The following is a 21,657-nucleotide window of genomic DNA, read 5'->3' as shown; positions in this document are numbered from 1 at the left end:
AGATATGAATAAATAAACCACATATCTTTGGAACCAAACCTGCTTCCTTCTTTCTGTGTCATATGTTAGATGTTGTGTAAGTTATAGATTTGCAAGTGATTATTTTCTTGGCAGTTAAAAAATGACAGGAAAAATGTGGCACAGAATATGACATGGTTGGCTGAAAAGCCTGTGAGAGCATTTCAGGCATGAAAAGCCAAGACACTGTGGCAAAAAGTGTTCTGCATGAAGGATCTCTGTGAGACACCAGTGGAAAGAAGGGGGCATCAAAGAAGGATGTATTTTTCTTTAAATGGAGGAGAGAACTTCTACTTTGCTTGTGGCCTTGTCTAAATACTGATGGAGTTTGTAGACTCAAAAGGCTTCCATAGCCTAGGCAGCTCATGTCAAGGTGGTCACTGACATCTGCATAAGAGTGTTAATTGTTAAATTAACAACAGGAATCACTGTGCACTAATTGTTTTCGTAATGAGTTGTATTGTGAGAGTTAACTGTAAAACTAGTTCTCAAACCGTTTGTGTGTGTGTGTGTAAATTGTTGAAATCTTTACTTAGTATAGAGTTGGTCTTTTGTGTACCAAATTAATTGAAAATGAATCTTAATGGAGAATGGGACTGGGAAGGGGAGCGGGAGGAGGTGGTGGGGTGGGAGTGTGAGTGGGAGGGCAGGTGTGGTGGGAAGAATCACTCTGTTCCTAAAGTTGCACTTTGAAATTTGTATTTCTTAAAATATTTTTTAAAACTTTAAAAAAAGAATATGACATGGAAACTGTTTCTTGTGCTTGTTAGAAATCTGTGTTTCCATGAGAAGACTTTTAGAGTTGGATGGTCCCATGTTGCTAAACTTGCCTCCTTTCAGCAACAGGTTGGAAAAGATGGCATATATTTCAGCTCTGCCTTGTCTCCTGTTGCAGGGATACTACCAAGCTGGCTATGCCTTGTTGCAGTTGCTCCAGCCTTATGAAGCTGCTTGCACATTTTTTGAGGGTCTGCAACTTCTGCAGAACAGCCAAGACCAAGCACAGGTTCCTGATTTCCTTATTGGGATTTTCACCACTATGAACAGTAAGTCAGGACTGGGGGGAGGTTGTTTTTTTTTCACGAAAGTCCTTGTTACTTGATTTGAGTGACTCCTGGGGAGGTAATTCCAGGGTGTGTGTGTGTGGCCGATATATCCAGTGTGAATGAAACTGGTTTACACACTAGAAAGCATGTTGGAAGCTTTCATGGTTCATGCCTTCATAAAAACAACCAAATTCTACTGTATAAAATGATTTCATGCTTTTGGAGTTTTGTTTCAGACCCCTTAAGTTTTCTATGTTGCTATTCTCAGAGATTTCCCTGTTTATACGACTTGGCTGCTCTTTTCCTGTGTTTTTGGCAAGAATTTCTCCAATCTGTTGAGTATATGTTCTGGTTTGTGAAGAAGTTAAGGTACATTGATTATTTCGAGTTGAAATTGCTTGAGGGTCTGTAACTTCTGAAAGAGTCATTTGGCCCGTGTTTTCCTTCACGTAGAGAACCATGAGATTCTTTTGGGAGGGCTCTCTTTGACATGCCAAGGCTAGAAAAGAGCTTTGATCACCAGAGACTGGTAATTGGAGCTACAGTGACTCTGAGTAAGCAAACTCCTTGAAGTAACCCTTATCTTCCACTAGTTTCTGCATTCTCCATCCCCAAATATCTTAGTAACATCCCTAGAATTTACTACCCCAGTCCAGATGTTCTGTTGTTTCTTCACGAATTTATTGTTCTTTGTCTAAAACGTTGAGAAACATTGTGCTGTGGAGATTCTTGCAGATGTCACTCCCTTGTGAAGACCTCATGTGCACATCAATTAGTAAAACTTTTCTGTTTTTCTCTTTTGTTAGTTAGCACTTGTATGAATTGGACTCCTAGATCCAGCTAGAGTCCACATAAGAACTAAGACAGGTGGAGAGGATTTCTCTCGCTCCTACCTTTGCCATGAGAGTAACTTGAACAGGGCTCACAGAAGGTCCTGTGAAAGTTGATCATGAGTGCTGAGTGCCCAGGTGTGGTGCCTCCTGCCTGTCACAGCAGTTCTGCAGGAGACCCATGCACTCCATCTGGAGGGCTGCCTAGGGGAACTTCTGCATCGCTGCATTAGATTACTGCTTTAGTGATGGGGCCTGTACAGTGACTTTGTCGTGACCTGCTCATGCAACACCATAAACCTGTGCAGTATTGTACTATTCTCCATGCCAGTGGTGGTAAGGTCCTGCCAAAAACCAAGCCATTGTGTTCAAATGTTGGGTTTGATCAAGTTTAAATTGCACTGGTTTAAGGTGTCCTATTATCTGCCAGTGAGAGACAATATTGATTGTTAGACATACCCTAATCTCAGAGATGTTAAAATTTAGAAAATGGCTCATGTTAGAAATGGTCTTTGGATTTAGAAATGAGAAATCACTTCTGGCAATTGATTCAGCTGTTATGGATCTAACTGTACCCATTGCTGTTTTGGAAAAGCAAGTTTTGTGGCCTGTGGATGGAATCCTACAGTTTTGGACAAGTTTGCCATGAATATGGAGTTAGAGTAATAACAGGGGGTGGGAATGAGTTAGAGGAGGCACAACCTTGTCTCCTAGACAGAGAAGTAAAAGGTCTCCAGATAGGTGCCGTTGGGTGACAGCTTGCCAAGCAGGCTTTAGCCCCCAGTGGCCAAAGATGACCTCTTTTCCTCTTCATAACCCAGTGGCTTGGCTGATTCCCTGCCCTTCCTCCCTGTATCTGCTTCTTCTAAAAGTCATTGCTCTGTCAGAAGCCAGGCCAGAGTTACAGGAATTCCAAACAACTGCTTCTTGGTGACTACACCTTCAGATACCCTAGTGTTTTCTCTTTTGCCCTCACACCTCAAGAGGAAGCAGTTAACAGGGCTTCTCAGGGAAATGTGTCTGACACTTTTCTACCAAAATACTCCTCTTTGGAGAGTAAATGTACACCCATAGCCTGATTTCTAAATTTTGAAAAATGTATTTATCCTTTCATATAAGGTATGTTTGCTTTGATATTTCCTTATTTTTTCAAAGTCATAGCCTCAGGAAAGGTGCTGAGTTATTCTGGCCTTTGGCCTCACCTTGGACATTCTCATCCATGAGTTTGAGAAATGTGGTTTGGGGGAGCATGTTAATAGGCCTCTAGGTAAGAAGAATGTGTGTTGACCAAAAGAGGTAGCAGATATGGGGTCCAGTCTTTGTTTTTGTCATGAACTAGTTGCATGAAATTTCTTAGAGTGAGAGAATGAATGTTCCCTAAATACCTGCAATGGCCAGGACTGGACTAGGCCAAAGCTGGGAGCTGAGAATTTAATCCAGTTATTCCACTTGGGTGGAAAGAACCTCCAACTTCTTGAGCCGTCACCTGCTGCCTCCCATGTATCTGCATTAGTAGAAAGCTAGTGCCAGGAGCCAGAGCTGGATATTGAATGCAGACACTCTGATGTAGGATGCAGGTGTCTTTTTTTTTTTTTTTTTTTTTTTTTTTTTTTTTTTTTTTTTGACAGGCAGAGTGGACAGTGAGAGAGAGAGACAGAGAGAAAGGTCTTCCTTTGCTGTTGGTTCACCCTCCAATGGCTGCCGCGGCCGGCGCGCTGCTGCCGGCGCACCACGCTGATCCGATGGCAGGAGCCAGGAGCCAGGTGCTTTTCCTGGTCTCCCATGGGGTGCAGGGCCCAAGCACCTGGGCCATCCTCCACTGCACTCCCTGGCCACAGCAGAGAGCTGGCCTGGAAGAGGGGCAACCGGGACAGAATCCGGCGCCCCAACCGGGACTAGAACCCCGTGTGCCAGCGCCGCAAGGGGGAGGATTAGCCTAGTGAGCCGCGGCACCGGCCGGATGCAGGTGTCTTAACAGCTAGGCCAAATGCCCACCTTCCTACTTTGTTTTGAATAATGTTTTCATGGTATGGTTTTTGTCATGATCTTTAATCTGTTGAGTAGTAATAATATGTGTCACATTTTCTTAAAGGAAGTAAGAACCATAACTTTCCTAAATTTTCCATTTCTTCCTATGTAGATGGAGATAATAGGCACTGCCTTAGTGGTTTGTTCAAGGGATTAAATATAGGTGCACCTCACTGGGCTTGGCAAGTAGAAAAGCTCAGTGGATGCTAGATCACATTGTGCCACCCGACTCTCCAGGGATTGATTTTATGGGTGAACTTAAAATGATTACCAACAGTGAGCTGTATAGGACTTCATCTTTGAGAGTGCGCTCCTTTCTGATACCCTTAGTCCATCATTTGTCTATGTGTGGTTTTAACTGGAAGACCTTCTCCCAGATGTTACAGACTTTTCCATGTCAAAATTTGTAAACTGTATAACTTTATTTCAGGTGATTCCATTGCTTTGCAAAGTTTCTTGCCCTGCTTTGATCACATTTTCACCACTGGATTTTCAACAAAAGTGTGGCAATCTGTAATGGAAAAGTTGGCAAAGAAAGGATTATGGCATGTAAGTAAAAAGAGATTATTCTTTTCTGGATAAAGTACATTGTTAATTAAATTATTTCTTTCTGATGGCATTGAGGGATTGTAATGTATTATTTGTTAAACCTGATGTTGGATTAACTTTTTTTTTAAAAAAAGATTTATTTTATTTATTTGAAAGGTTGAGTTACAGAGAGAGGGAGAGACAGAAAAAGAGGTCTTCCAACCACTGGTTCACTCCCCAGAAGGCTACAACAGCCAGAGTTGGGCCAGGCTGAAACCAGGAGCCAGGAGCTTCATCTGGGTCTCCCACGTGGTTACTGGGGTCCAAGCACTTGGGTTATCTTCCAGTGCTTTTCCCAGGCACATTAGTAGGGAGCTGGATTGAAAGTGGAGTAGCCAGGACTTGAACTGGTGCCTATATGGGATGCTGGCATTGCAGGTGGTGGCCTAACCCATTATACCACAATACTTAGCCCCCATATTGACTTTTTAACTAGAACATTATTGAAGATGGAAAGTTGTTGAGCTGTATTAACCAGCCAACTCCCTTTTGTTTCAATATGCAAAAAATACTTTATTTGTGATATCCTTACTTCTTGCTCTGTCACTCGAAATTCATACAGAAATGTGAAGTCCAGACACCTGTGGTAATGGTAATGAGAAAAATCAACAATCGCATGTTATCTTCACTATCCTTTTTATTGTTCATCAGCTAGTGTGGGCCCAGATGACACTTACGCTGCTTGGAAGAGTTACTGTATAGTGTTAAGGGACTGATAACCTTGGATAGTAGCTATATGGAGCTATAGGACCTGATCACAGGGCCACAGCCTATGAAGTAGAGAGCAGATGAATTGTGGAGCCTGCCTCTGTGTTACTCAAATGTGTCCTTGATCCTAATCCTCTACTTATTTACTTCCCCTCTGTGCTTTTTCAGTTGCAGCATAAAAACCATCCTCTCAGGGTGCTGAGAATTAGAAATAATGGCCCAGAGTATCTGCTACTACTAGCTGTTGTTGGTAGAAGGTCTATAGGGTGCCAGCCAAGGAGCTGAGGAGTTTTATAATACCTCACATAGGCCAGGTGCCCAGTCATTGATGATGGGCTAGGTATAGCACTCCTGAGAATAGGTGATCAGGGCTGAGATTTTGGTTAGAAAGTGCCTTCTGGGCTTTCTAAAGCTGAGCACTCCAGAGGGAAATCACCAGAAGCAAGGGCAACCTGTTAAGAACTCTAGATCAAAGCAGTATGGGCTCTCTTTCATGCAAAGACAAGTGTGTGTGTGTGTGTGTGTGTGTGTGTGTGTGTATAGTTTCAAGGGGTTCATGGGAAATTTCTAAAGTCCATCCATGAAACTAACCTGAAACTCTGAAGATCTTGGGAGGATGGAGAACTTGGATAAGGAGAACAGAAGTCAGAAATCCAGGGCCCTGTTAAAGATATTTAATCTTTCTCTTTTAAATAAGAGGGCTGGACTAAGTGATCTGTCAGGATCTTTACTGCCTTATTTTTCTTTTTTAAAGTCCTGAAATTCTATGATTCCAAGAGCCAAGGTAGATCTCTAAATAGAGGGCTTCACCCCTCACCAGCAGGAATGCAGTTCAGTTTAGAGCAGTTCAGTTCACCCAGGAAAGAACTTTGCCCTGTCTTCCAAGTGTGGAGTGGAATGCACGAGCTCTGTGACATAGGTGGGTGGGCCGTGAGGGAATGGGAGCCAGCAGCTCCTGGTGGGTCATCACCTGAGGCAGCCCAGGGAAGGCCATGGAATCTAGCCCAAGTGGCAGGTCCAACATCTTGCTTTCAGTAGGGCCCAGAGAATTCCCAAACACTGGAGGCAGAGACATCTTGTAAAAGCCAGGCCACCATCAGAACCTTCAGAGTCTTGAATGTGTTATCTGGGCAGTGGGGCCTGCTCAGTGTGAGCAGTTAAAAGTGGGCACTAGACTGAAAGAACTAGAAGCAAGACGTGGCCATGTCTCAGTTCCTGTGGTCCTGAGTCTATTGGCAAGCATGTGTGTGGGGGAGGTTGGAGCTGAGACTAGTGTCGCGAGCACCACTTGTCACACAGCTCAGAAAGACTAATGCGACATGTCAGAGCACGGGGAAGAATCACACAGAATCGTGGTAGTCTTTTCAGTAAAATTCATTATTCAGTATTCAATACTACTCAATATATATTCATCTCACACATCTAAAGGTCAATACTACTCAATATGTCATTAGGCCACAGGTCATAACACACATCTAGGAGTAAGGCAGTTTCTAGAAATATCCAGCAATAGTAATAAGTATAACACATACAAAGCATAAAAGCATAACCAGTCTAAACACTAATGGCTAGGGGTGTAATATGAATGCTGCATTCTCAAGGTTCATATCACGGTCATGAAAAGTCTAAGTCCAGAGCCCAGAGTCTCCGTTACCACTCGGAGAGATGGATCTCAGAACAGATACTTACAGGCAGGAGTTGTGGGATGACTGGCAAGTTGGGCAGTAGGCTCAAAGTTCTGAGACGGGCAGCAAGGTGAAGGGTTGGAGAGGTCACCTGATGAGAGGTCCAGTCCTGCTCTGATGTCAGCTCTGGCAGCAGCTGGGACGTCCAGGCGAGGTGGCTCCAGCAGGGTGGTGAGCAGAGCTTCAGTCAGTGGAGACGCGGGCGGAGTTTCACTTCCACTGAGCCGTGGTCCCCCAGGGGATGAAGAGCGGTTGTGAGGCTTGCCTTTTCATCCTGGGGTAGGTGGGCGGTGAAGGTGCCCTGGGTGTCACCAATCACAAGCTCATCTTTTGGGGTGTCTGGGTGTGACCAGTGGTGTTTTAGGGGTCTTCTGGGTGTGGCCAGTCATGGTAGTGTGGGTGAAGTAGTGCAGTAGTCAACTGGTTGGCTACTTCTAATGTAATATCCCCCTGTCCTTATCAGGCCTCACCACCTGTGTCTGTCCTGACAGATGGTCTGGGCAGTTCCTGGTGCTTAGTGGCCTTAGCTTAAGTAACTCCATTTTGGTTTTGCTCGCTTAAGTAACTCCATTTTGGTTTTGCTTTTTCTCTTTCTTTTTGGGTTACCGGTGCTCCATAACTCTTTTGGGATTCCTGTGGGATTCCCCACAGCTAGGTCTTCTGTCATGGTCATACCAGAGCCTGGAATTCCTAGACCCGTTGGCATACCTAGATAATCTCAGTAGGGTCTCTGGGGTGTGCTCTGTGACATAAGGTTTCTTAACCTCCCACAATCAATTTCTTTAGGCCTTAGCTAGGCTCAGTGGTTTAACAACTAGCTCTCTGAAAAAGTCTTGATTTGCAGCATTTACCAGTTTCATAATGTAAATACTGCCATTACAGCCAATTCCCAGCTACTAATATGACATCCAGGATTTGGAGTTAGGAAGACGTGCACAGTCAGCTCGGTAGCTAATAGCAGCCGACTCCAGCACACCCCTGGACGGGAGCTGATAGTCCCCAAGTACTTGTGGCTTGTGCTAAGGCATCAGTTGGGACGGTATATTACTAAAGGATTTGAGTCCTTTGTTTGCTGTGCTGAAGGAATTGTTCAGGGACTGACGTTCTCACCCACTGCCACTGCACTGTCTGCAGAGCTGCTTGACAGCAGCTGCTCTCGTCCGCAGCTGGCTTTGTGGAAATACGATGAGACCTTGGTCAGCAAGCACAGGGAGTTGGCTTGACAGAGGGTGCTTGATCATCATGGCATAGACTAACAAACTTGGCAGGTAGCTTTAAAAAAAGAGATGAAACTGGAGGGTTTTAAATTTTATTTTTGTTTGTTTTAAAGCTTAATAATAACCTGCATGTTCTGATAATCTAGTGGAAAACATATTATTCCAACTTTTCTTTTTCTCTCCTCATCAGTCATTTTTACTTCTGTCAGCAAAAAAAGACCAACTACCAGGACATCTTCGTGTCCCAGAGTTATCACTGAAAAGTCTCTTTGAGGTAAGGTGGCTTCTTGAAACATAGGTTTTCTTTTTTTAAAAGATTTATTTATTTATTTGAAAGGCAGAATTACAGAAAGGCAGAGGATGAGAGACAGAGAGAGAGAGAGACAGAGAGAGAGAGAGAGATGGATCTTCCATCTGCTAGACAGAGAGAGAGAGAGAGAGAGAGCGAGCGAGATGGATCTTCCATCTGCTGGTTCACTTCCTAAATGGCTGCAATGGCCGGAACTGGGCTGATCTGAAGCCAGGAGCTTCTTCCAGGTCTCTAGATGGGTGCAGGGGCCCAAGAGCTTGGGCCATCTTCCACTGCTCTCCCAGGCACTAGCAGAGAGGTGGATCGGAAGTGGAGTAGCCAGGACTCAAACCGGTGCCCATATGGGATGCCGGCACTGCAGGTGGCAGCTTTACCCGCTGTACCACAGTGCTGGCCCCGAAACATAGGTTTTCAATTCAGACCTTGTATTTTGGACCTTCCCCTTCAGCTGTCTCTTGGCAAATTTGTTAGTTATAGTAATCTTGGGCTGGGGCCACAGCTAATCCAGATTTTACCAAATCCAAACTCTGGATGAAAGAATTTGAAGTTTCATATTGTAGAGAATGCCATGATTTTCTATGTGTTTTTCCCCCCAGAAGTATGTCTTCATTGGACTTCAGGAGAAAATGAAACAGGTGCCTGAGGTAGTCCAGTGGCTCATCTCCATTGGTGCCAGCATTGAGACAATAGGACCTTACCCTCTGCATGCCCTCATGAAACTCTGTATCCAAGCAAGTGAGTCTTTTCCCATTCGCCTGCCTTCACAGCTGGCCTCTGGCTCTGAGCACAGGGACTGTGTAGAGTTCAAGTGGAATCAGCAGTTAGCCACTTGAACATTCACATTAATGAAGCATCAGGGAAAGAGCGTCATTTTTACTTCTCTTGGGATCTGGTAGTACACGAGGCCCAAACTGAAAGGATTCTGTTTTCCTGGATAGATCCTGGAAGCAGGTGGAGCCTTGGACTTGAAGGAGAGTGAGCTCTTGAACCAAGCTGTGGCCTTTTCTTCCTCTTCCTGCTGACAGAGGCAGCTTTGGTGTTTCTCTGTTCTGGTTTTGCTTTGCTTCTTTGTTTTACCTCAGTCCGTTCTCTGCACTGCAGAGGACCGCTGTGTTCTGGACCCGTGGCTGGGAGCATCCTGAGGGAAAAGTGGCATTGCTGATAGAGTTTGGTTGTGATTCTTCTAAGGGATTGCTGTTTTATAAAATTATTTTTAAAAAGTCTCACCATCTTATTATAGGATTTAAATTTTAAAATATTTTATCATAAACAACCATAACCACATGCACTTTAGACAGAACCTTGCTTTTCCTTTTCAAGCATAGGTGGATATTGAAGCATTTGAACATTTACCTCTACCATGGTAGAGCCAGAAGGGGCCAAGAGAGCTTGGCTGGCCTGCCTCTTCTAGACGGCCCTGTCTCCTCAGGAGTGGGGGCCCGTCGGGGATGGAGTCCATGGATCTCCAGTTTGCTTTGGCCAGATTTGAATTGCTGTTACTACTTTAATATATTGGGGAATCCCTAAGAGACTTTTTTTTAGTTAGGAATTGATGGGTAAGATGTTTAAGAGTAAAGCCTGATTTGTTTTTAAAGATTTATTTATTTGAAAGTCAGAGTTACACAGAGAGAGGAAAGGCAGAGAGAGAGCGAGCGAGAGAGAGCGAGAGAGAGAGGTAGGTCTTCCATAACGATGGTTCACTCCCTACTTGGCCGCAATGGCTGATCTGAAGCCAGGAGCCAGGAGCTTCTTCCAGGTCTCCCACGTGGGTGCAGGGGCCCAGGGACTTGGGCCATCTACTTTAAAGCCTGATTAAAAGCAAGTCAATTCAGTCCTCCCAGTTTCTTTCTTTTTTTCTTTAAAGGTAAAATAAATACTTTCATTGCATACTTTTAAAATGTGCACAACTATTGTCGCTCCCCCTCTTCGTAGAGGAACGACACAGGACCCTGCGCTGTTCTTTTGTCTGCTCAGCCCTCCCCGGGTTTGCTGCTGGTTCTTCCTGGGTTGGAAGGGGAGCGGCACTCCGCCGGCCGGCTCTCTCGGGGGCTGCACAGGTGTTCCTTCAGATAGATGTTCCCCTTAGATGTTCCTGGTGCATGTTGTCTCTCTCCTCCTTTATAGTCCTCTTCCGCCAATCCCAACTCGGCTGCCCACACGCCGAGTACGCTGCTCTCCTCCAATCAGGAGCAGGATCAGCTCCTGGAGGTCATCACTCAAGTTGGCAAGAGGCAGCTGCGTAGAAGCTGTTTTCTCCTCTCCCGGCGCCATATTGTGGGAGAGCAGATGCATAGAATAAGTCTTAATTCCAGTAACTTAGTCTAGTCCGAGTTGCTCCCCACAACTATTTTAAGTATTCTTCCCTCCTGTAGTTCCTTAGTCTGTAAATGTGTTTAAAGCACTGGTCTAAATTAAGAGCCCTTTCAAAACAGTCAACAAGTGATAGTTTTCTCTCTACATGGAGATTTTCTTAAAAATACATATCCCTTTTTAAAAGCAGAAAAAAGGCAGAAGGAATGGTTTTAAAATGTTCCTTTGGGCCCACACAGTAGCCTTAAACTCATAGCTTTTAACAATTATCAGATACTAGAAAATTTTGCCTAAATGGTTAATAACAATTAAAACATTATCTTTGGTCAGATGCTTTTTTAAAAAAAGATTTATTTATTTATTTATTTGACAGAGTTACACAGAGAGACAAGGAGAAGCAGAGAGAGAGAGAGAGAGAGAGAGAGAGAGAGAGAGAGTCCTCCATCTGCTGGTTCACTCCCCAATGGGCCACAACAGTTGGAGATGTGCTGATCTGAAGCCAGGAGCCAGAAGTTTCTTCCAGGTCTCTCACGTGGTTGCAGGGGCCCAAGGACTTGGGCCATCTTCTACTGCTTTCCCAGGCCATAGCAGAGAGCTGGATCAGAAGTGAATCAGCCAGGACTTGAACTGGCGTCCATATGGGAAGCTGGCACTACAGGCGGCGGCTTTACCCACTATGCCACAGCGCCAGCCCTTGCCTTTTTCTTTTTTAAAAAGATTTATTTATTAATTTATTTGAAAGACAGAGTCACAGAGATGGAGGAGGAAAGAGAGATCAATCTTTTGTCTGCTGGTTCAGTTCCCACATGGCCACAGGGGCTGGAGCTGGGCCAGGCCGAAACCAGGAGCCAGGAGCTTCTTCTGGGTCTTCCACATGGATGCTGGGACCCAGGGACTTGGGCCATCTTCACTGCCTTCCCAGGCACATTAGCAGGGAGCTGGATTGAACATGGAGCAGGTGGGACTCAAACTGGTGCCCATGTGGGATGTCAGTGCTGCAGGTGGCAGCTTTATCTGCTGTGTCACAGTGCTAGCCCCAACCAAATGATTTTCCGTCTGAATTTCTTAATATTTTCCTTACTTTTTTTTAAGATTTATTTTATTTATTTGAAAGATGGAGTTACAGAGAGAGGTAGAGACACACAGAGAGAGGTCTTCCATTCGCTGGTTCACTCCTCAGATGGCTGCAGTGGCCAGAGCTGTGCCGATCAAAGCCAGGAGCCAGGCGCTTCTTCCAGGTCTCCCACATGGGTGCAGGGACCCAAGGACTTGGGCCGTTTTCTTACTTCTTTCCCAGGCCACAGCACAGAGCTGGATGGGAAGAGGAGCAGCTGGGACTGGAACCGGGGTCCATATGTGATGCCAGCGCTTCAGGCCATGGTGTTAACCTGCTGCACCACAGCGCCAGCCCCTTAATGTTTTCCTTTCTTTCACTCAGGGATGAGTATGAGATTTTCTAGTTATTCATTTATTTATTTTTATTTAGAAATATAAAAGAGAAAAAGAAAGAAGAGGCAGTTTCTTCCAAGTTTTCAGCATCTTTCTGCCATGAGACCTTATATTCTACTCCCAGGTAAAAAGGCGGTGGTTCCTCCAGTTTCAGATTAGGGAATTGAAGCCCAGAGAAGCATGCCTCTGATCGTGAAGGTCGGGGCTCCCCGCTGAGTCTCAGTTCCTGAGGTTACAGGTGGTGCTGGTGTGATGAGGCTTCACGATGGCCTGATTGATTTCTCAGAGGAAAACTCTTGACATGGTCACTGATGAATGGTGTCCACGGGATTGGCAGAGGCACGTGGCTTGCCTGGATCTGAGGACTTACGGTGAAGGAGTCTGAGGAAAGACTTTAGACTATCTGGCCTTTGGGGAATAAGGCAGGAGGGTAATCTAATCAGGGATGCTGGCTTGTTGGTTAATGTGGAGGTTGCTGGTGCCCATTGCTTTTTTTTTTTTTTTATTTAATGAGCATAAATTTCCAAAGTACAGCTTGTGGACCACAATAGCGTCCTCCCCCCCGTATCTTCCCTCCCACCCACAACGCTCCCCTCTCCCACTCCCTCTCCCCTTCCCCTTCACATCATGATTAATTTTCAATTATCTTTATATACAGAAGATCAATTTAGCGTATGTTAAGTAAAGATTTCCACATTTTGCTCCCACACAGAAACACAAAGTGTAAAATACTATTTGAGTACTAGTTATAGCATTAATTAAACACCTAAGAGTAATTGTGTATTAATTACAGAGTTCAACCAATAGTTTTAAGTAGAATATAAAATGCATCTTTTGTATTGTTGTGGCTTCCCCCCCGACCTCCCTCCCTCCCGTGGCCCTCCCCTCACCCATTCCCTCTCCCATCCCGCCCTTCATCATGTTTCATTTTCAATTACCTTCATATATTGAAGATCAACTTAGTATATACTAAGCAGGGATTTCAACAGGTTGCACTCACACAACTGAACCAGGTATAGGGTATTGTTCGACTAGTAGTGTTGTTTTTTGAGTTTCATAGTTAAACATATTAAGGACAGAGATCCTGTGTGGGGAGCATGCACCCAGTGACTCCCGTTGTTGATTTAACAATTGGCACTCTTATTTATGATGTCAGCAATTACCCGAGACTCTTGCTATGAGCTGTCTAGGCTATGGAAGCCCCTTGAGTTCACCAACTCTGAATTTGTTTAGTCAAGGCCGTATCACAGTGGAGGTTCCTTCCTCCCTTCAGAGAAAGGCGCCTCTCTCCTTGATGGCCTGATCCTTCTGCTGGGGTCTTATTCACCAGGATCTTTCATTTAGATTGTTTTTTGCCACCGTGTCATGTCTTTCCATGCTTGTGAGACTCTCATGGACCTTTTAGTCGGATCCGAATGTCCCAAGGGTTGATACTGAGGCAGGAGTGCTGTTTTGGGCATTTGCCATTCTATGAGTCTGCTGTGTGTTCTGCTTCCCCCGCAGGATCATTCTCTCCCTTTTGATTCTATCTTTCATTATTTGCTTACACTGGTCTTATTTGTGTAATCTCTTTGACACTTACCCTATCTTTTTGATAAGTTGTGTATTTATATTTGTCACTTTACCAAGTGTGCTGGCATTGGTACCTGCCTCCTTGGTAAGGTTGAGTTGAAATCCCCTGGCACATTTCCAGTTCCACCATTGGAGGTAGGTCTGAGTGAGTATGTGCCATCCTATATATCTCCTCCCTCTCTTATTCCCACTCCCATGTTCCACAGAGATCAATTTTCTGTTAATTTTTAAACGCTTAAGAATGGTTGTGCATTGATTGCAGAGTTCAACCAGTGGTCTTGTGTAGAGCAAATTGAGCAACAACAACAACAAAAATACTAAAGGAACAAAATAGTAAGTTGTTCCTCAATAGTCTAGCCAAGGGCTGCTCATGTCATTGTCTCTCATAGTGTCCATTTCACTTCAATGGTTATCATTTTAGGTGCTCGTTTAGTTGCCATCGATCAGGGAGAACATGTGGTATTTATCCCTTTTGGACTGGCTTATTTCACTCAGCATGATGTTTTCCAGCTTCCTCCATTTTGTTGTAAATGCCCGGATTTCATTGTTTTTTACTGCTGTATAGTGATCCATAGCGTACATATCCCATAGTTTCTTTATCCAGTCATCCGTTGATGGACATTTAGGTTGATTCCATGTCTTAGCTATTGTGAATTGAGCTGCAACAAATATTGAGGTGCAAATGGCTTTTTTCACCCCTTTAATTCCATTTGGGTATATTCCAAGGAGTGGGATGGCTGGGTCCTGTGGTAGTGCTATATTCAGGTTTCTGAGGACTCTCCAGACTGTCTTCCATAGTGGCTTTACCAGTTTGCATTCCCACCAACAGTGGATTAGTGTCCCCTTTTCTCCACATCCTCGCCAGCATCTGTTGTTGGTTGATTTCTGTATGTAAGCCAATCTAACCGGAGTGAGGTGGTATCTCATTGTGGTTTTGATCTGCATTTCCCTGATGGCTAGGGATCCTGAGCATTTTTTCATGTGTCTGTTGGCCATTTGGATTTCTTCTTTTGAAAAATGTCTGTTAAGGTGCTTGGCCCATTTTTTTATTTGGTTGTTTGTTTGTTTTGATTCTGTGGTGTTTTTTGATCATTGTGTAGATTCTAGTTGTTAATCCTTTATCTGTTGTGTGGTTTGCGAATAACGTCTCCCATTCTGTTGGTTGCCTCTTCGCTTTCCTGACTGTTTCCTTTGCTGTTAAGAAACTCTTCAATTTGAGGTAATCCCATTTGTTTATTTTATCTTTGATTACCCGTGCCTGTGGGGTCTTCTCCAGGAATTCTTCGCCTGTTCCGATATCTTGAAGGGTTTCCCCTATGCTCTCAATTAGTTTCATGGTGTCGTGGCGCATCTCTAGTTCTTTGAACCATGTTGAGTGGATTTTTGTATAAGGTGTAAGGTAGGGGTCTTGCTTCATACTGCGACATGTGGACATCCAGTTTTCCCAGCACCATTTGTTGAAGAGGCTGTCCTTGTTCCAGGGGTTGGTTTTAGGTCCTTTGTCAAATATGAGTTGGTTATAGATGTTTGGATTGATCTCCGGTGTTTCTATTCTGTTCCATTGGTCTATCCATCTGTTTTTGTACCAGTACCAGGCTGTTTTGATTATAACTGCCCTGTAGTATGCCTTGAAGTTTGGAATTGTGATGCCTCCGGCCTTGTTTTTATTGTTAAGGATTGCTTTAGCTATTCTGGGTCTCCTGTTTCTCCATATGAATTTCAGCATCATTTTTTCTGGGTCTTTGAAGAATGACTTTGGTATTTTGATTGGTATTGCATTGAACTTGTAAATTGCTTTTGGGAGAATGGACATTTTGATGATATTGATTCTTCCAATCCATGAGCATGGCAGGTTTTTCCATTTTTTTATGTCGTCTTCTATTTCTTTCTTTAGTGTTTTGTAATTTTCATCATAGAGGTCTTTGACCTCCTTGGTTAAATTTATTCCAAGGTACTTTATTGTTTTTGTGGCTATCGTGAATGGGATTGATCTTAGTAGTTCTTCCTCGACCCTGGCATTGTCTGTGTATACAAAGGCTGTTGATTTCTGAGCTTTGATTTTGTATCCTGCTACTTTACCAAACTCTTCTATGAGTTCCAGTAGTCTCTTATAGGAGTTTATTGGGTCCCCTATATATAGTATCATGTCATCTGCAAACAGGGATAGTTTAACTTCCTTCTTTCCCATTTGTATCCCTTTAATTTCTTTTTCTTGCCTGATGGCTCTGGCTAACACTTCTAGGACTATATTGAATAGCAATGGTGAGAGTGGGCATCCCTGTCTGGTGCCAGTTTTCAATGGAAATGCCTCCAACTTTTCCCCATTCAATATGATGCTGGCCTTTGGTTTATCATAGACTGCCTTAATTGTGTTGAGGAATGTTCCTTCTAACCCCAATTTGCTTAGGGTTTTCATCATGAAAGGGTGTTGTATTTTGTCAAATGCTTTCTCTGCATCTATTGAGATAACCATATGATTTTTGTTTCTCAATTTATTAATGTGATGTATTACATTGATTGACTTTTGAATATTGAACTATCCCTGCATACCAGGGATAAATCCCACTTGGTCCGGGTGAATGATCTTTCTGATGTGTAGTTGGATTCGGTTTGCCAGAATTTTATTGAGTATTTTTGCATCTATGTTCATCAGGGAGATAGGTCTGTAGTTTTCTTTCTCTGTTGTGTCTTTTCTGGGCTTAGGAATTAAGGTGATATTGGCTTCGTAGAAGGAATTTGGGAGGATTCCCTCTCTTTCAATCTTTTGGAATAATTTGAGAAGAACTGGGGTTAGTTGTTCTCTAAATGTCTGGTAAAATTCGGCAGCGAAGCCATCCGGTCCTGGGCTCTTCTTTTTCGGTAGTGCGTTTATTACTGATTCAATTTCTTCCATGGTTATGGGTCTGTTTAGATTTTCTATATCTTCACGGCTCAGTTTAGGAATGTTGTATTTGTCCAGGAATCTATCCATTTCTTCCAGGTTCCCCAATTTGTTAGCATACATCTCTTTGTAGTAGTTTCTGATGATTCTTTTTATTTCTGTTGTGTCTGTTGTTACATTTCCATTACTATCTTTGATTTTACAGATTTGGGTCTTCTCTCTCCTTTTTTTGGTTAGTTGGGCCAATGGTGTGTCAATTTTGTTTATTTTTTTCAAACAACCAGCTCCTGGTTTTGTTGATCTTTTGTATTTTTTTTTTTTTTTGGTTTCAATTCTGTTTATTTCTTCTCTGATCTTTAGTATTTCTTTCCTCCTTTTGGATTTGGGCTTGATTTGCTGCTGTTTTTCTAGATCCTTGAGGTACATGGAGAGTTCATTTGTTTGGTTCCTTTCCAGCTTCTTGATATAGGCACTAATTGCTATAAACTTTCCTCTTAGCACTGCTTTTGCTGTGTCCCACAGGTTTTGATAGGTTGTGTTATCATTTTCATTTGTTTCTAGAAATCTTTTGATTTCTCTTTTAATTTCTTCGATGACCCACTGTTCATTTAGGATCATGTTGTCCATTCTCCATATATTTGCATATGGTGTAGAGATTCTTGGGTTGTTGATTTCAAGTTTCACTGCTCTATGGTCTGAGAAGCTGCATGGTATAGTTTCATTTTTTTTGAATTTGTTGAGGCTCCCTTTATGGCCTAGTATATGGTCAATCCTAGAGAATGTTCCATGTACTGGGGAGAAATACGTGAACTCTGTGTCTGTGGGGTGGAAGGTTCTGAAGATATCTATTAGGTCTATTTGGTCTATGGCGTCAATTAGCTCTGTTGTTTCCTTGTTGAATTTCTGTCTGGTTGATCTGTCCATTGGTGAGAATGGGGTGTTGAAGTCCCCTGTAACTATTGTATTTGAGTCTATATCTCCCTTTAAATCCTTTAGTAATTCTTTCAGGTAGCCAGGCGCCCTGTAATTAGGTGCGTATACATTTATAATAGTAATATCTTCCTGTTGGATAGATCCTTTAATCATTATATAGTGCCCTTCTCTGTCTCTTCTAATAGTTTTTATGTTAAAGTCTATTTTGTCTGATATTAGAATGGCCACACCAGCTCTTTTTTGATTTCCATTAGCTTGGAGTATCTTTTTCCATCCTTTCACTTTCAGTCTGCGTGCATCTTTGCTGATGAGGTGTGTCTCCTGAAGGCAGCATATAGATGGATTCTCTTTTTTGATCCAATCAGCTAGTCTATGTCTCTTTGTCGTGGAATTAAGACCATTCACATTCAATGTGATTACTGTTAAGTACTGTCTTTTCCCCTTCATGTTTCCTGAAACGAGCTGTTTATGTATTTTGAACTTTGTTTTTGAGTTACTCTACATTCGCTTTTTTTTGCAGTGAAGTTCTTGTTTTTGTATTTCTGTGTGCAGCATGTCTTTGAGCAAGTGTTGTAGGGTAGGACGCGTGGATACAAATTCTTTCAGTTTCTGTTTGTCGTGGAAAATCTTTATTTCCCCTTCATTCATAAATGATAGCTTTACAGGATATAGTATTCTAGGTTGGCATTGTTTGTCTTTTAAAACTTGAAATATATCATGCCATTGTCTCCTTGCCTGTAGTGTTTGTGATGAGAAGTCTGGGGTGAGTCTGATTGACTTACCCCTGAATGTGATTTGTTGCTTTTCTCTGGCGCATTTTAGGATTTGTTCTTTGTGTGTCACTGAACTGAGTGTTGCCACCGGTGTCGTGGTGAATTTCTCTTCTGGTCTACTCTGTTCGGAGTCCTGGCTATCTGTTGTATTTGTGTGTTGTTATCCAGCTGCCTTTGTTTAAAGTTTTCTGATATTGTTTCGTTGAAGACGCCTTCTAATCCATTCTCTCTTTCCACCCCCTCAGGGACTCCTATTATCCGAACATTACACCGATTGATTGAATCTTGTAGGTCTCCGACCGTATTTTTTAATTTTTTAATTTCTTCTTCCTGCGATTGAACTGACTGTATTATTTCTGGAAGTTTGTCTTCGAATTCTGATATTCGGTCTTCTATTTCATCTGTTCGATTTCCGAGGGATTCCACGGTGTTTTTTATATGGTCAATTGAGTTTTTCAGTTCTAGTATCTCATTCTGGCTTCTCTTTAGGATCTCTAATCCCTGGGCTTGTTTTTCATTCAGCTCTTGACACTGTTTCTCATTATTTCTAAGTATTCTGATTATTAATTTTCTGAATTATTTTTATGGCATGTTTTCAACTTCTTCTTCTGCCTCTGTTATGGTTGGTTTAGCCTGCTCCATTGGCAAATTTATATGTTCTTCTGTATTTTTTTGGGTTTTTGTTTTGTTTTTTGGCATTCCGTCTGGATGATTTTTCAGGTTGATTTCCCTCTACTATAGGCTGCTGTGAGTCTCTACCAATATCCAGTGTAATCAGGCTGCTCTACACAGCCCACAGGTAAACAGACAGGATGGCTGCTCTCTGCCCTCTGCAGCTCTGGATCCTGCGCTTTTTCCTCACTGGCAGGTGCTATTCAGTTTTTTGTTTTTTTTTTTTGTTTTTTTTTTGCTTTTTTTTCTTGTAACTTGAGTAGTCGGGTGTCAGGGCTTTGAGCTGCCCTCCCTTGAGCAAGAAGTGTCCTGTTGTTCCGCTCCACCTTTGGGCTCCGCCTCCGAAGGTTAGTATGGAGGCAAAGACAGTTCTTCTTTAAGCCCAAATGTAAACAGACAAAATGGGTGCTTCCCGCCTGCTGGAGCTCGCGGGAGGCACCAAGAGATACTGGCTTACTCAGTCTCTCAATTAGTACCCCTGAATCGTGCACTCTCTCCGCAGGCGCCACTCACTCTGTTCCGTTTTCTATTTCCTCCCCCACTCAGTCATGCGTGTCTCAGTGTCCGTCCCAGGGTGTGTTGGGGGAGGGGCGGCGGCAGCTGTGCCACGGTGCTGGGCAAGCGCACCGTCTCACGTCGGCTTCCAGCACTGGTGCGTACACACTCCTGCTGGTGTCCTGAGTCTCAGCTGTCCGTGTCCTCCTCGCGTGTCCACCCTATCTCCCCAGTTTCAGGAAGGGCTTTCGATCCTTAAAAACTACAAATTCTCACCCCTCTTTGAACCTTCCCTTAGTGGACCTTCAGTGCTCCCATCCCACCTGCTGTCAGTGCTGGCGGCTGCCTGCTCCCACTCACCCCTTGATCAGATAGCTGCTGTTTGCCAATAAGCACCACTTTCCAGGGAGGTTGTCCCGCAACTCCACCTCCCTCCCTGGGGCCTCTGTAGTCCTGATCAACCAGCATGGAGATCCACTAGGTCTGACTCTGGCCTCCAGTGGGGCCTTGCTGTGCTGCAGTTCGCACTCCAGAGTGCCTCTGGATCAGGCTGGAACGCACTCTTGTGCAGGTCACTTCCTTGCTCAGCTCCTTCTCTTGCCCTGTCCTGCTTCCTTCACTTTCTTTCTCCTGAGAGCTTGTTCTCAACAAGTCACAGTATGAGAATCCACGTTTCAGCTTTCTAGGGAATCTGACCCAAGACTATGATGAGCAGCTTTCTGAACTCATCTTTACTGTTTACAAACTCTGTGTCTCCCCACACATTTGTGGAAACATGTTGATTCCACATTTGATTACCTTCAATTAATACCCATTGATTTGCTTTGCTGGTTTTCTAAATGTAGAAATTAACATCTAACTCCTTTTAATTCTCTTTAGAGGAAAACCAACTTTTCAGGTGGCTAATGGAGCACAAGCCCGAATGGAAAGGACACATCAACCAGAAAGACGAGACTGGCCGCACTGTCCTGCACATCGTCGCTGTCCGCTCCTCAGGGTATCTCATCAAGCGTAAGTATCAAGGCCACCAGAGGGTGCTGTGGGCTGCATGATTTCAGGCATTAGACACCCACACAACTCCACACACTTGGACCCTGTGCCATCCTGTGGCATGCACAGGAGGCTGATGCTGAAAGGAGGTGGAGGACAGAAGGAAGATTTGCTGGACACCATGTGCTCTTTCAGCTCTAAATTATTTCTGTGGGATTGAAGGCCTCGAGGACGTGGGTTTCTGGCTGCCTCATTCTTTCCCTCATCCCATGACTGCCTACTGCGGTCTTGGCTGCTGGAGCTCTCTTGTGGGTCAGACAACAGCACTCAGGATCTCACACAAGGTTTTCATCCTCCCATGCCCACTGGGACCAGATGGGCCACATGGAAGCCTGGTGCTGGCACATGCCTGGAAAACTGGCTCTTTAGATACACAATACTTGACACAAAACTTTTGTTAGGCTGTCAGATACAAGATCATATTCACTCCCACACAGCCCTCTGGGTGGCACTCAAGTTTCCTGAGGCTTTCAGAAACCTGTTTTGGATGGAGGAAAGTATGTTTTCCTCCTAATGGTAATGGACCATCAGCCTCCATGGGAGGGGGATGATACGGGTGGTGGGGAGCCTGTGCCTAGTTCTGCTGCAGACTGGAATTGATGATGAGAATGAGGCCAGGCTATCAACTTCTGATGGCAAGAGACATTGGAAATCGGAATTTCTGAAACTGAAATCTTGATTTTCACATTTGGCTCAGAATTAAACATGCCTGTGGACTAGACATAGCCAGAGGAAAGTCAAGTTTTCTGTCTTCAGCATGTCTCCACAGCAGCCCAGAGCAGGCTGTTTCTCTAATACCATTCCCAGCTGAACTGGGACCCAGAAACCTATGTCCAGGGAACCAGAGAAGGAATGTACTATGGATAGGTTTTTTGAGTTTTATTGATAGGGAGCTTATGTACTATGTAATTTCGCTGTTTAAAGTGTCCAATTTAATGCTGTTTAGTATAGTCACAGAGTTTCTAATCCCCAGAAGAAGCCCCATGTCCAGAAGCAGTCATTCCCTGATTCCCCTTATGCCTCCAGCCCTAAGCAGCTGCTAACTTACTTTGTTTCAATGGATTTGCCTGTTTTGGACATTTCATAGAAATG

At 43.7% G+C, this 21,657-nt stretch overlaps 1 protein-coding gene across 2 annotated transcripts in view; it reads left to right on the top strand.

Moving 5' to 3' along the window:
* TRANK1 (tetratricopeptide repeat and ankyrin repeat containing 1) overlaps nucleotides 1-21,657 on the top strand; it is a 164,754-nt gene that overhangs the window by 55,208 nt on the left and 87,889 nt on the right. For both annotated transcript variants that reach the window (XM_008266129.4, XM_070072953.1), the window contains 5 exons: nucleotides 914-1,064; nucleotides 4,353-4,471; nucleotides 8,311-8,394; nucleotides 9,027-9,165; nucleotides 20,395-20,526. In XM_008266129.4, coding sequence (XP_008264351.1) covers nucleotides 914-1,064; nucleotides 4,353-4,471; nucleotides 8,311-8,394; nucleotides 9,027-9,165; nucleotides 20,395-20,526 — 625 coding nt within the window. The remainder of the gene's footprint in view (nucleotides 1-913; nucleotides 1,065-4,352; nucleotides 4,472-8,310; nucleotides 8,395-9,026; nucleotides 9,166-20,394; nucleotides 20,527-21,657) is intronic.

The sequence above is a fragment of the Oryctolagus cuniculus genome, chromosome 4 (assembly GCF_964237555.1).
Source record: "Oryctolagus cuniculus chromosome 4, mOryCun1.1, whole genome shotgun sequence".
Taxonomy (NCBI): Eukaryota; Metazoa; Chordata; class Mammalia; order Lagomorpha; family Leporidae; genus Oryctolagus; species Oryctolagus cuniculus.
The sequence above is the reverse complement of the archived record's forward strand: the minus strand, read 5'-3'. Positions and strand labels throughout refer to the sequence as shown.